We start from the raw sequence: 14,284 nt of genomic DNA, 5'->3' as shown, positions 1-14,284 counted from the left end.
GGAGACCCGCAAACCACCATCACTTGTAAACTGAGCTTGTGCCACTACAGCGTGGTCTGCAATACTGAAAAAAGAAAAAAAAAAAAAAAGGCAAGGGGAAGGGTAGGAAGAAAGACGGCACAAACATTGCTTTGCTACACCAGCCTTTGTAATTGTCCAAACACCATGATGTGTGCGTATAAACATTCTGTGGCTGGGGATTTGCACTCACCTTCCTTCTCCGCAAGAAAAACAAACTGAACACAGTAATTATCTTCAATAGCATCTGATTAAGTAAATAGGTTTTTCCGTTTCCACTAGTAGCTCATAAAGACGGACACTAATATGAGCACCATTCAGGTTATTGCCCAGTGGTTACAGCTTTACAATCAAGCCAAAATAGGTTCCATAGGTTGCATATTTGCAACAGCAAATATAAGAGTCAAATTCCCTGGTAGGACAGGCGCAAGGTTACACAAGTATGCTGTTACAGGCTATGGTAAGAACACTCATGCCAAATCCTTCATACACGTCCCCAGGCAGCTAGTTACAGTTTCTCACAACAAAACCTACCAATTTTTAAGAGAGATACCTGAAAATGAAGAGGGGTTTCAGTCTTGTAGAACAGATTCTCCTGCAAAATATCTTGACATAACACCTATTCACAAAGTTACAACTGACAAAGAAAAGTCTACAAGAGATACTAAATTTGGGTAACAACCTCCTCATGATTGTATTCCTGTTTCTGGGTCAGGAAAATTTTATAGACTCCCTCTTTTTTTCCTCTTCTCATGTACAGTCACCCCAATTCCATCAGTCTTTGGTTCTCTTAGGAATCTGCCTTTAGATATAAATCAAACCACAGAAATTACTAGGAGCCACATGGAAATACAGCATGAGATCAGTCACTTTTATTTTAAATTGTCAAACAGCCAGCCTGTTAAGAAGTAACAGGCAGACATGACTTCAACTGCAGTATTAACCTCCCGTGACTCACCTACAGAACATGAGTCTTGATTCGACTTACTTAGAAGAAATGGACAAATAACCAACATGAGAAAACAAAGGTATGTATAACATTGCTTCGATTGCATCTACGTATACACACAATCATCCAAGAAAATAATCTTTTTACAGTAAATTGTTTGTAGTTTATTTTCCCTTCCCTGAATTTAACATCTAAGCACAGGGACTGAGTACTTGGCAGCCTGCATCCCATGTCGGTTCCTTCAGAAGAATTCACTGAGGAAAAAGGTGGGGTTTTTTTCATTTGAATATTTCTCCAAACAGTATGTTACAAGTTGGTACTTAATTATCTCAGAGATTTAGATTACTGTTTTTATTTCAAGAAATCTAATTTTGTGGATGAAGAACATGAGAGCATAATTTTAATCAATCTCCCTTGAGACTTCTTAAAATAACACTAGCTGATGACTACTCGTGAGATAGTGAGCTATTCTCCCCTCGTCAGCTGCTTATATCTTTCTGAAATATTTGCTGGAATATCAATGACAAACCATAACAACATAAAGGAATGTAACTCAACTTACACTTCACTGAAAAATATTTCTGATCTCCTTTTTGTCACTCAAATCACACCTAGCCGTAATGATTTCCAAATGCTAGGGGCTGTTACCAGTGGCTTTCCCACTAAAGCAACATCAATCTAAAGAATGTTTTAAGGCAAGAACATTCTTTCAGCAGCCTACCAGAACTATCAAAGAATTTAATGCAGTAGGTCACTTATTTGAGGTGTAACCATGCTAGCCAGCTTCATCAAGTTAAGAAAATACCTCATTCAAGACAAAAATCCTAGAAGTCGCTGGACAGCATTCTGCATATTGCCTTTGTCAACTTTTAATTATGTCATGTTACCAACAAACTGCCAAAGCAGAGCGCAACTGATAGTGTACAGCATGTCTGAATAAAGCCTATTTTTAGCCTGCAATTCAATCAGCACTCTTCCAACAGCTAGGATTAAAGCCCAAGACGGCCACGCTGCCGTATACAGGCCAATGCAATTACATGTTGAAACATGTTGAGAGAACGTGATGGTAAACTGGAGTCCCCACTGGGAGGAGCAGCACTAGACAGACAGTTGCTCCATACTAATGGGTGTCTTTATCGGCAGAGCATACACTTGCATCTTGCCAGTCTTGATTAATAGTCCACAAAGGAAAACATTAGAACAAATGACAGTTTTACTCCAATTCCTTTCAATATGATTTAGCGCTCACAAAAGACAGACACTGTTTTGGCAACCTTGAAAATCAATATCCTTTTACCTTCATTGGCAGCTGTTCAGATGACTTAGCTTTGTCAACGCTAAAGCAGCGTACTTCAATCCTGCCCTGAAAATACTGCCAGTGAGGACACAATTCACTTGTCACCCTGCGTGCTCCTGAACTTCTGTGCTGAGGTAGCAGTTACAGGACGCATTTTGAAACAGCATTTGCAAGGATGCTTTTAAATACCTGTTTTTCGTAACACTGAACAAAATAAAAAAAAATAAAATGTCTTTTCTTCAAGTCAGGATGTTTTTATACATTCAAGTGTTAACTCTTAATTAAAAATATTAAGCTCTCACTGTCTTTTTAATCTTCAAAAGTCACATCTTCAGGCTTTTCCCTACAACTATACAGATTTTTTTTAAATAAGAAGAAACTAATCTTGTTGTGTAACAGACAGCTTCAGACTTAAGACCTATAGGACCTAATGTTTTGAGACTATCAAAACAAAAAAAAAGGTGACACCACAATGCAATCATGTATCCTCTAGCATATAGCTAAATGATCTATCAAACAGTAATGACTTCCACACACTAAAACTGGAGCTGAATACTAATCAATGATGGGAGGAAGAGTAAGGCTGTGTTTCATTACCAGTATTCCAGGACCATTAATCTTTTTCGATCCAGCTTCTGAAAATGAGCCTAAACAGCATTCTCTCCCTCTTCATCTTCGTACAGATGAATATTACACTTTTCCTTCAGATCCCTTGATAAGAGAAAGACTTTCAAGCTCAACACACATATAAATTAAGGCACATCTAATTAGCAAAGAAAGAATATATGCATCTTGAGATAATTCTCTGCATTATCGCAAGCTTCCACCTTCAAACTTATCTACAGGTGGTTGTTCCTCCAAAGGGCATTTCTCTTCAGCAAGTGAAATAAAAGCACCGGAAAAACTGAACTCTGAGAATCTGAACAGTAATTTCAGAAACTCAAAGATATGGGCATACACTAGGCTTTAGCGTGAATTCACTTTCCTAACTGTGGTAGCTTTTTCGGTGCACATTTCAAAACCAAGCAAAAAAAAAAAAAGTCCATTGAGAAGACAGGAAACCTATAAGCTTAATTAAGTAGCATCTGAAGAAACACACCCTGAGTCTCAGAAACTATGCTCCTTTACCTTCTAAAAGATCAGGATTTTCTTCTACCACTTACCCCCCAATATTGAGTTTCATCACAAAAATGGCTCGTTTTCCTTCTTAAGCCAAAATTCAGTCTAGAAGAAGCTTCTTAATTACAGTAACAACACATAAGGCAGAATAAAACCCAGTAAAACCACCATACAGAAGCTGAAACAATACTGCAGACAAGTTAACTTTTTAATTAGGCTAAAAAAAACAAAATTGGACTCAGCATCTAAAGAAGAACATGTTACCATCTACAAGGCAACTATAACAAATCGAAATGCATTACTTTCAATAACTTAAGCTCACTTCTGCTCAAAAATGTGGAAAGGGGACATAAACAAGGAAGCATAATGAGGAGTATTACAATATCAAACGAAGGCTGCACAAGACAGGAAGGGAATGCTTGGGTCACAGGCACACAAAACAGCACATACTAAATCCAGAAGAGCTGCATTTCATTCTGCCTTGTACAGCTACAAGAGAAAATGTCTCATGTATTATAATCAAACCAGAACAAAAAATTCACAGTAAAATGAGAGTCCTTCAACTGTGACCAGCAATGATCACTGCAATACATTAATCATTTAGAATACTAACACACATTAAATTGGTCACATCTGTCTGAAATAAAATACCATGTTTTACTTATACCCTGCTTTTCCACTTGTGAATAAAGCTTGCCTACCTTACCTGTGGTCACTGGAGAATTACAAGCCTTCTGCATTTTTAAGAGAAGCTTGACTCAACTGGTAGCATGATACAAAGTACTTGAAAGAAAGAATGATGAAGACAGGGAAGAAACACGTGTAGAGATTGAAAAGCACAAGTTACACAAATAGTGTCATTTGCCCTAACAGTATCTTTTCCTCCTCAGGCACACAGTTTTTCAAAAGTGTGCATTTTCAAATCACATTACAGTTTTCTATAAATAGGCATAAAAGAGTTCGAAGAAATGTGTTTCTTGAGGGAAACTTCTGAAATTCAGAGGGCACTAGCCTTAGGACCGACACACTTCCATAACCAGACACAGGTAAATCTGCAGCTCACCTCCTTTCCTTGGCACTGACCACTATCAATCCTTGCACCCTTTTGAAAGTGACCAAGTTTAAAACAAAACAAACAAAAAACCAAAAACACCACAACACACCAAAACCCAAAGAAATCCCACAAGTTCACTTACTTTTTAGAGGCAACAGTCAACTACAGAGTTCCTCAGTGCCTGTGAGACAGGGCAGAACACACGAACTTCACAGTTCCAGGAATCTTCCCTTTCTTCCAAGGGTCACAGGAAACGGCACCATTTTCCTTCTCCCCCTTGCTGCTTCTTCCCTCCTCTTCTCCAGCTGCTCATCACCTTTAATGGCTGAGGCCCTGCAGGATTGCTACACCTCTCAGGTGCAAAGAATAAAGCTCAACAGATATCCTTAATTCTCTGCCTGGCAAAGCTGAGAGGGTCTCCCCCACCAGAGACACCAAGACCTCCCATAAAGAGGGCAGAGAACTCCAGATTTTTGCAAGCCAATTCCCTCACAATGCTAGAGATGGAGGGAAAAAAAAAACCCTTTTGTGCATGGAGCCAAAGGTCACGCTCCAGGGACAGCTGCTGGAATATGGTAATAAACAGAGGGTAGATATGTAGCTCTTTCGATTTCTCCACTTCCCATAAAATGCCAAGTGTTTCCAAGCACTAGAAGACTATTTGTCTACAACACAGCTAGAATGGGGTCATCACTGGTGCTTTGGAGAAAATTCAGAACAACTGCTCCACCCTGACAAAAACCAGGCATAAGTCCCCATTTGGCATTTCAGTAGCACAGATGAGATTCCTGTTGGTATCCTGATTGCACACCCTGCTGTTAGGCTCTTTTCTCGCAAACCTTGCTGTAAAATAGCCTTGTAGTAATGAAGTAAGAAAACAGACGTGATTTTTTAGGTAGCCTTACCTTGCATATGACCCTTGGATGAGCAACCTAGCTGGCACAGCTATGAGAGTTACAGCTGCCTCCTTTGCCAGCCCCCAAATCATGCCAGGTGGTTCACAATGAACGTGCTGAGCAGCCCCACCAGAGAGGGGCCCAGAACTTCATCTTCTCCTTGCTGATAACATAGCCATCAGAAAAAGCTAGACACAAAATCCCTAGGCAGCTCACCTGCAGCTGACGCAGCTACTTTATCTCTGAAGCTGTTACATACAGCTGCAATAGTATATTTATAATTCTAAAGAAAATACTTATTTTTCCCAATTTGACTTACAAAGGCTGAAGGGCTCATTAGTAAATCTGAGGCGACTAGCTTCAAAGAACAGTGCTGAAATGTCTCACATTTTCATTTTTGAATCAACATCAATGATACTTAAAATTATCTTTTTAACTGGCATAGTCTCTAGTTTCTAAAAGTAGAAGATAACACAGAAACCAAGATGAAGGCGGCATAACTTTCTTTCCTAAATAGGGAAATACAAGCTATCTGTAAGTGCATTTTATTCCAATATAATCACGCATGCTATGTACAAAAGGAAAATTGTAATGCTTTATCTGTATCAATAGAGTTAAAGCAATACAACCTGTTTACCTACACAAAGCACAAGATCCAGCTTACTATTTTTGTGGCTGACAACCATAAAGCTTTAAACAATACACACCCCTCCACTACTGCATGTAATGACGCATACCTGACTTGACTTTGTATTATGATTTGTTTATTTATGCAGCTTTTTCTCATCTGCCTGATATCAAGAGTTGAACTGTTAGTAAACACCAGGCAACACTGTCCAAGTCTCATTTTTCCAAGTATATATACTTTGCCTTAAAAACCACTCTAGAACTATGACTAAAAAGAGATGAAGCTGCTTTTCCAGTCCCCCCACTCTTTGCCATTCAGCCTACCGAACATTACCATGTAAAATGATGACCAAATAATAATACTGCATTGCCCTTGTTTAGCAATAATGACTAGGCATCCAGAATCAAAATAAGCAACTTTTTTCCAGGACTTTGTAATTCAAATAAATATCTTCCTCACAATACAGGTAGAGGGTCAGTTTAGAAGTACTACTAAAGTCAAGTAGTCCTACTGAAAGTAAAGGAAAAGGTCTAAGCCTTTTTTTTTTTCTTTTTTTTTAAAGCATTCTTAAAATGCTGGGAATGAGAAAATTACTTCTTTTCAAGCATTTGGAATTGGAAACTGCAATGCATTTTTTAATACATACATGTATTAAGCTGATGACGTGGAAAGTGAACTTTCAAGTCTCACCTTTACTTCAATAGTTTCATAAGCCAGATGGCTGCAGATGTTTCTAGGTAGCTGGGCCTACTAGAGAACTCGCGATTACTTTTGTCCCAACTTGTTCCTCTGCTAAAAATATGTAACAACATTCCTTGCTGTCTTATTAATAACTGTAATACAATATAAAGTTAATATTAATATAATGCAATCCAGGTGGTGTGGAAAGTGATGACAGAGGTGTAGTAGCTGGCACTCTTTCCTCTGAGCCGGTAATGAAGGAATATCCCAGCACACGGGTACAGCTTACTGAAGCACTGTTCCCCAAAGAAGGTCTATAGACCCAACCCACGCCACTCAGGGTCACCAAAAAATACATGACACTTTTTGAAAAAGTAGAGTTAGCAACCTCTGTCCTGGCTGAATTGCAGTCAGAGAAGTGGACTGTAAAACCAAGTGGCGTTGTCACAGGTGATAATGTGATGGATGATCGACTTACAGCCCAACTGCCTTGCGTACAATTGCACAAGGGTTGTAATACTCATCTTCACAACCCAGTGAATGAGATCAGACAGAAAGAAAAGGGACTCTCATTTAGACCCTAATTACTGGTGAGGGAGGATGGCTGTGCAAGCACTGGAAAGAGGAAACTCTTCCTGAAAATTTTTAGAACTTTTGTTCTTATTTGGGACAACACAGGAAGAAGAGGAGATTGCAGCATGCCAGGCCCCACATGTTTCCCTGACCATTCTTCCACCAACACAGATACAGGCTGAAATTGTCTTAGTCTCTTGCTAACTCAAGCCACTGGCAATCTTCATAGAGCAATCTTGGAAGAGTTTGGAAGAAAGGAGGTATCTACAAATGGTTTTGAAAGAAAACATTGACATTTGTAACTGCAAGTACAAGACCTGGAAGCAAAATCTAACTTTTTCCTATTCACCTCCTTTGTTTGATTACAAACCTCCAGTAAATGCATGGCGCTGTCACTTTCCAGATGCTGCATCTGACCAGTCTGTGATTTCAAAATTGAACGGTCCCCTGAGAACTACCTGCTGACATCACACTCGCTCCCATCATTCTTGACACTGAGCTCTACAGAGACTCAAGACACGAGCAGCCAAACTGAGACACTTGCAAGAGGGAAGTGTCAAATTCAGGAATTAGACCTCCAGGACAGGTCTGCTCCCCTGCTTTTACAATATGGCTTTTAAGCCTAAATCAAACAGCTGAACTTAACTATAACTTGCCCAAACTATAACTCATCAGAAGAACCTTGCAAGAACTTCAAAGACCTCTTATGTTAAACTCCTGGAGCTAAAGCCCAGTGTTTGACAGTTACTTCGTATCTGCTGTACAGGTATCTCTGCCCCTTTGAAGGCCCACACAGCAGGAGACAATAAGCTGCTGGAGACCGGGCAGCTTTTCACAGTTGTGCCTTTGGGTGGGTGTTTATACTCCCCCAGAAGAGTGTGTTTCACACAGGAAAATAATGCAGCCTGTGCTTTCGAGTCAGAAGACTGAGCTGGATCCTATCCACTCTGCCCTCATAAATACTTCCCTACAAAACTCAAGCACACACAACCACTACAGGGTCAATCTCTTGAAGCATGGGACTTTGTCAGCTCCAGAAATATTTGGCTAGATCCAGAACACTTTGGAAACCTGTCAGAAATAACTGCTGTGTTAAGTCCCCTCTTTCTCTTGAAGGATGAGAAAGAGCTGATGTCCACCTGCCTCAGGGAGAATAGGAAGACAGCCCTCAACTAAAATACTCCCCAGTCCTCAGCAGCAACACTTGCAGAAGTTATCAGCCAGCTTCTCCTGCCTGTGCGTTTATTTTCCCTGGGACAATGATGACATTCCAGTTTTCGTCTTCTATTCTTCAGCTCCCATGAAGAGCACAATGACCAACCCAAAAATACTCTCTTCAGAGAACAGTCGCTCTATTTACCGCTACCTTCAGCAGGATCAGGACCCAAACCGCCCTCTCTTCTTCTTGCTTCTGCCTAGCATCTGTGTACCACGGCATTTCTTAATGCCACAGTGCTTCAAGGAAACCCAGGGAAAAGGAGCCAGTTAGTAGGTTTTCTGTTCTCAGAAAACCTGAAGTTGACGCCAGGATACAGCCTGGCGTTGAGTTCAATGCCAGAGCTAAGCTCCATGCCAGGACAGAACCCGGTGGAACAGCCTCTGCTATCAGTTTACATCACACCATGCCCCAGAGTCAGTCATGGCTTTAATCTAGGGCAAAATCACAGCAGCTGAAGACGGAAATCTGGATGGCTTCTTTATGAATGAAACTCCCGAATCCCTCTAGTGCTCATTGGATTTGCTTATACCACTATTTCTTGAATGACATTGTTCCTAATTACAAATTCTTGGAATAGATTTAAACACAGAAGTTGCCTCCAGTTTTCTCAGGGGGAACAGGAGGCTAAAAGAACTATCCTTATAGCACAGTATCTCCCATTTCCTCCATGCCACTAGTACACCGCATGCACTGTGAGGTTTCTTTTTTGGTTTTTCATTATTACACAAAGTATTTCCATTACATCTTCTTCATAAATTAGACAGTGTGATTTCCTATATTATTATGAACATGTGTTTCTTACAGAGCTGCCCCAACACTGAACGGTACAGTGGGATGTGAAAACAGAATATGGCAACATACTCAGCATGCTGTAATTATATGAATAAGTTATAATGAAGAAGATCTCTAAAAAAAGCACACCACTTGACATCGGCCATATATATATATATATATACACTCTCCTGAGCGACCCTGTGTCAGCCAAGTCAGAAGTATCAAGTAACTCAAAGCAATTCAAAACCAACAAACCCAAAGTACCAAATTAGATTCAAAGCGCATTATTGGCACTGGGCCTGAGCCACAAATTTAGATCTAGTTCTGAATTTTCCCAGCATTCACAGAAATGGACAAAAGGGACATCTGAATTCAGAGTCCAGACTAGATTCAGTTCTCATTCATACAGCAGACAGTAAGAGACACCTAAAATCCTCACAAACAAAGTAGTAAAAGCCAAATCCAAAATGGCACCTGGGCAACCAAATTAATGTGGGCAACCCAAAAAAGCTCTGTAACATGGCTTAGTTACTCAGCAAGAATTTGTAGATGTGTCTAAAAATACCATAACAAAATTTGTAGTACTGTGTTGCATTGGCAACCAAGGTGGTATGTCACCACCTAGGACCGAGGCACCTGAAACCATGGGGGATACCCCCAGGCAAGCGTTCCTGATGGCAGTGCCCTGCCCTGTGGGGTTCAGTTCGGCATGCGGGCACCAGGCACGCCTGCCGCATACACAAGGCAGAACCGAGCTCAATCCCGGGTACAGTAAACTGCTTCATCCAGAGATATGGCTGTAGGGAAAGGTGTATGCACAAAGAGAAGCTGGGGGGAAAAAGGTTAGGGAGGAGATTAAAACAAAACACTTAATTCCAAGTGAAAGAAGGATTACAGACACCTTTCTTTTTAGTTTTCCCTGTCAACTGGTTAAGGTGCTTCACCTCACTCAGATACTTGATGCATTCAGGGCAGTAAAACCCATCCTAGCCAGTACCCACAGATCTCAGTCACCTAACTTCACTGCGCTCCTCCAACGAGGATCTAAAAACATTGCCATTCTGAAGACACTTTATAGATCTAGACTTGCTTCCAGACTCAAGTATGCTTCTGAGTTAAAAGAGAAAAAGTAGTAAAACCAAAATACGAAATCAAGAGTTGTATTTCCAAAGAACTGGACTAAGGAAATGCCGCCCTTTGGAGTCAAACTATAACATTTGTTGGTTATGAAAAAGCTACTAACATCATACTATGACAGATCAGAATATCAAAGCATTTTTCATTTGAGTTTTAAATGGTTTTCTTAATAATTGTTTATAATACTTAACTTACAATAGAATCATAGAATCATAGAATCATAGAATCATAGACTTATGTAAACTTACAATGACTTGCAACATACAAGTTATTTTATTAACTACAAAAATACCATCATCACTACAAGTCTGAACTCAGCAATGACAAAATCTGACATTGAAGTGAGCTGGATTCCTGCTACAGACTTCAGTCTCTCAAGTACATCCCACAGCAGTACATTGTCTACGCAGAGATGCACAAACCAGCTGGAGATTTGAAGGCAGCGAGTTGGCACCTCCACTCAGAGGATACATTAATATTCATCAAGTCAAGTCAAAAGACGATGACTTAAAAACAGATGAAAGAAAGCTAGCATTGACCATTCCAACTTGCTGGCAAAAAGGCCAACAGTTTAGAAGATTTCAGGAATGATTTAGACATCAGCATTCCTATGTATTTGAGTTATAAACTCCTCCATCTGTTTCAGGATATTTTACTCTAGTCACTATCAGGGTATTAAATGGACCATCAATCCATTAGCTCACTAGTTTTCAAAGTAATTAATCAATCAAGCCTCAAATGCATCAATATGAACTGACACCTGAATTTCAACCTATGCTCTGCTTTGACAGCTGCATTCCCCCAAGATCACAGAGTTTGTCCTGATGTCTGGGAGAAATGGAACAAAATCCTTCTCGGTCAACTAATATGGTGATCTTCTAGAGACCAGGTGAGTACGGTCTTGAGGAAAAGCTGCAGAAAGAATATCCCCACCTCCAAAAAAGAAAATGGAAAGCCCATCCATAAAACGTGACACAAATCAGTTGGTTCTACAAAATCACACACAAAGATGTAACGCCAAACACAGAAAGGATGCACTAACTGCAAGTGCACGCAAAGAGCTAAGCTTTCAGTATAACTAGTAAAGGTAAACAAGTCTAATCAACATTTTTTTTTTCTTTGTAGAAGCTAAGAGAAGGCCAAGAGACATAATTAAGGACTCCAGAAATAGGTCCTGCAAACACAAAGGTAACAGTAACCACGTAAGCAGATTTCAGTGAGCCTGCCCATATCATTAAAACAGCAGAAATAAAACGTATGCAAGAGTCAGAACCTCAGATTAACAAGTCACTGGGACAGGACTTGCCTTTAGCTACCTTTCAGTAGCAGGGTTTACAACACCTCTAGAGACTTAAACCACTTTTCATTCAAAGGCTGTAAGTCCAGTTTCCAAACATTAAACAAACTTCTGAAACATGATGCATGCTGAAACACTGGGCAGGAGTTAAACGTATAGAAGTGGCCATGGATTTTAGGTGGCTCCTAAGACACTAAACCCTGGAGTTTTTTGCGTTAGTTTTTGGGTTATAAAAAAAGTGCCAGGCCAGCATTCAAAGCAAAGTAAAAGCAAAACACCACACAGTGGAATACCACTGAAAAACAAGTAATTAACTGCTGAATTAACTGTAAAAACACATTTTAAAATATCTTTTTATTTACTCCATTAGATGTCGGAATCCATCCTGCCCTCCTTTTAATTAGCTTTGACTCCAAAAAAAGCCTCCCTTGAAAACAATGGGACCAGTCTCTGAATTGGGGACGACTGAGCACATGAAAACAGAATTGACCCAGCGCACCAAGAGCTTCCAAAGGTTTTGTGCATTAAGCAGAGCTCTGTTCACTGGATGCTGTATCCTTGGCAACTATTATGCGAGAAACTGTTCTACAAATGCAAAACTTCTGTCTACTCCAAGAGCTTTTCTCTGAAATACTTTTATGGGCTTTTGGATATCCTTAAATCTAAGGGCACATACAGCCCTTTGTCATCTTCACGCAAGCTCCCAAGAGCAAGATATAATACAACAAGTAATGTTAAGAGAGTATTTTCCGCCCACTTCATCACAGAGAAAATAAAAGTTTTACAACTTTTACTTTGTTTTCTTCTGGGAAGAAAAAAAGAAGTGGGCACTTTTCCTTTTTTCTTCAGTGCACTCTGCAGAACTAATGTGCAGATACAAGATAATAATGAAAGAACATTATTATTATGTCAATCAATGGCATTGCTTTGAAAACTGAAAATTCAAGGATCATGCCCGGGTGCCTGACTTCAAGGGCAGCGCTATAGATGCCAACACACGTATTAGAAGAAGTATGCAAGAAGAGATAGGTGAGATCTGACAGGGGCCGTGGCAGTAACAATGCTGCAGCTCTTCGCAAGAGCTCAGACCAGTAGTACCAATTGTTTCAAGGGCAGCAGACACGCTGCTATTTTTACCAAAGCCCTTGCTGTAACTGCCCAGCTCATTAAACCTTACCACAGCAAAGCTGGGATTCCTGCCTGTCCTCGCAGCTCGGCTGTCCTTAACGCGTTATTCCTCAATACCTCCAGATATCTCGAAGTCACTAGCAAGGGACAGGCATTTAGCATTTGATACCCAGCTCGGGCTTTGGTTTGGGGGGGGGGGGGGGGTGTTCCCCCTCCTAGAGGAAAACCTACAGCAGCTACAGCTAACGCAGAGGCGGCAGCAGCCCTTGAAGGCAATGAGGAACCCACCAGAGCAGCGGGGGAGCCCCTCCGGCGTGTGTCCCTCGGGCCTCTCCCCGGGACTTAAGGAAATGCCTATACTGCCGGGGCGAGGGGTAGCCCGGCGGGGCAAGAAGGAGCCCGGTCGGGCAGCCCCTCCGCCTGGCGCGGAGCCCGGGCTGCCGCCCCTCAGGGCCTGGGGGCCGCCCGCCGTCTTCCCCGCTGCCGGGCTCCCGCGGGGAGGCCGCTGCCCTTCGCCCGGTTCCCGTCCCCCCCTCACACAGGCACCCAGCCCCCCCTTCCCGCGTACCTTCTGCGGGGCACGCAGGAGGCGGTGAACCCCGGCCAGCTGGGTGGCGAGCGGGATGTCCTCCCGGAAGGTGTACAGCGGCGGCCGGGTGGGCTCGGGGAAGTTGGTGCTGTTGAAGGGGTCGGTGTCATCCAGCAGCTGCACCCGGCACACCAGCGTGGCCATGCCGCATCCATCCATCCGCCGCCGCGGCGGCGGTGGGGGCGCGGGCGGCGAGCGGGCACCCCCGAGTCACCGGCACCGAGGCGCTGGGTGTCCGCCGGTGTGCCCGCCGCCGGCTGGGAGCGGCACCTCCCCTCCCGGCCGTAGCCACCCCCCCCTCCCGCGGCACAGGCTGGCTGGCTGGCTGGCTAGCCGGCCGCCTACCCGGCTCCCCGAGCGAGCGCCGGCCGCCTCACAGCCGCCGCGCCTCGGGGAGGCGGCCCATGGCCCCTTCCCCGCCGGGGTTCACGAGTGCAGGCGCGCTTCAGGCCGAGAAAGGAGGCGGCGCCGGAGCCGGGGGACGCGGGCAGAGCAGCGGCGGCAGGAGCTCGCCCATTCCCGGCCGCTGCGCGCCGAGCGGGCAGCGGGACTGCCGCGGCCGGCGCAGGCAGCGCAGAGCCGCCGGGCGGAGGGCGGCCAGCGCCCCCCCGCGGCCGCCGCCGTCAAGCGAGAGGGCGCTCCCCTCCTCCCTCTCCTGAGGAGACCTCCCCGCGGCGGGAAGGAGCGTCCGCCCGGGATCCCGGGCCGGGCAGGAGGGGAAGGAGAAAGTGAGCGGGAGCCGCTGCGGCGGGGGAGAGGGAGAGACCTCTCCTCCGCAGCCCACCCCTCGCAGGGCCGACCGAGGGACCGTCGCCTCAGGGCGGAATAACGGCCACCGCCCGCCCGGGAGGGCACCGCGCCCCGCCAGGGCCCCTCGGGGGGCAGCGGGCGAGGAGGGGGCGCAGGAGGCGGCCCCGGCCTGAGG

The 14,284-nt window shown here is 43.6% G+C and overlaps 1 protein-coding gene across 8 annotated transcripts in view; it reads right to left on the bottom strand.

The window, feature by feature from the left end:
• FHOD3 (formin homology 2 domain containing 3) overlaps positions 1–13,884 on the bottom strand; it is a 400,221-nt gene extending 386,337 nt beyond the window's left edge. For all 8 annotated transcript variants that reach the window (XR_010069969.1, XM_063326254.1, XM_063326253.1 and 5 more), the window contains exon 1: positions 13,339–13,884. Coding sequence is in view for 7 of the 8 variants with exons in the window: in XM_063326254.1 (XP_063182324.1) it covers positions 13,339–13,518 (180 nt within the window). In the remaining variant the exon portion in view is untranslated. The remainder of the gene's footprint in view (positions 1–13,338) is intronic.
• Between the last annotated feature and the right edge of the window lie 400 nt (positions 13,885–14,284).

The sequence above is a fragment of the Chroicocephalus ridibundus genome, chromosome 2, assembly GCF_963924245.1.
Source record: "Chroicocephalus ridibundus chromosome 2, bChrRid1.1, whole genome shotgun sequence".
NCBI lineage: Eukaryota > Metazoa > Chordata > Aves > Charadriiformes > Laridae > Chroicocephalus > Chroicocephalus ridibundus.
This window is presented reverse-complemented; position numbering and strand designations above follow the sequence as displayed.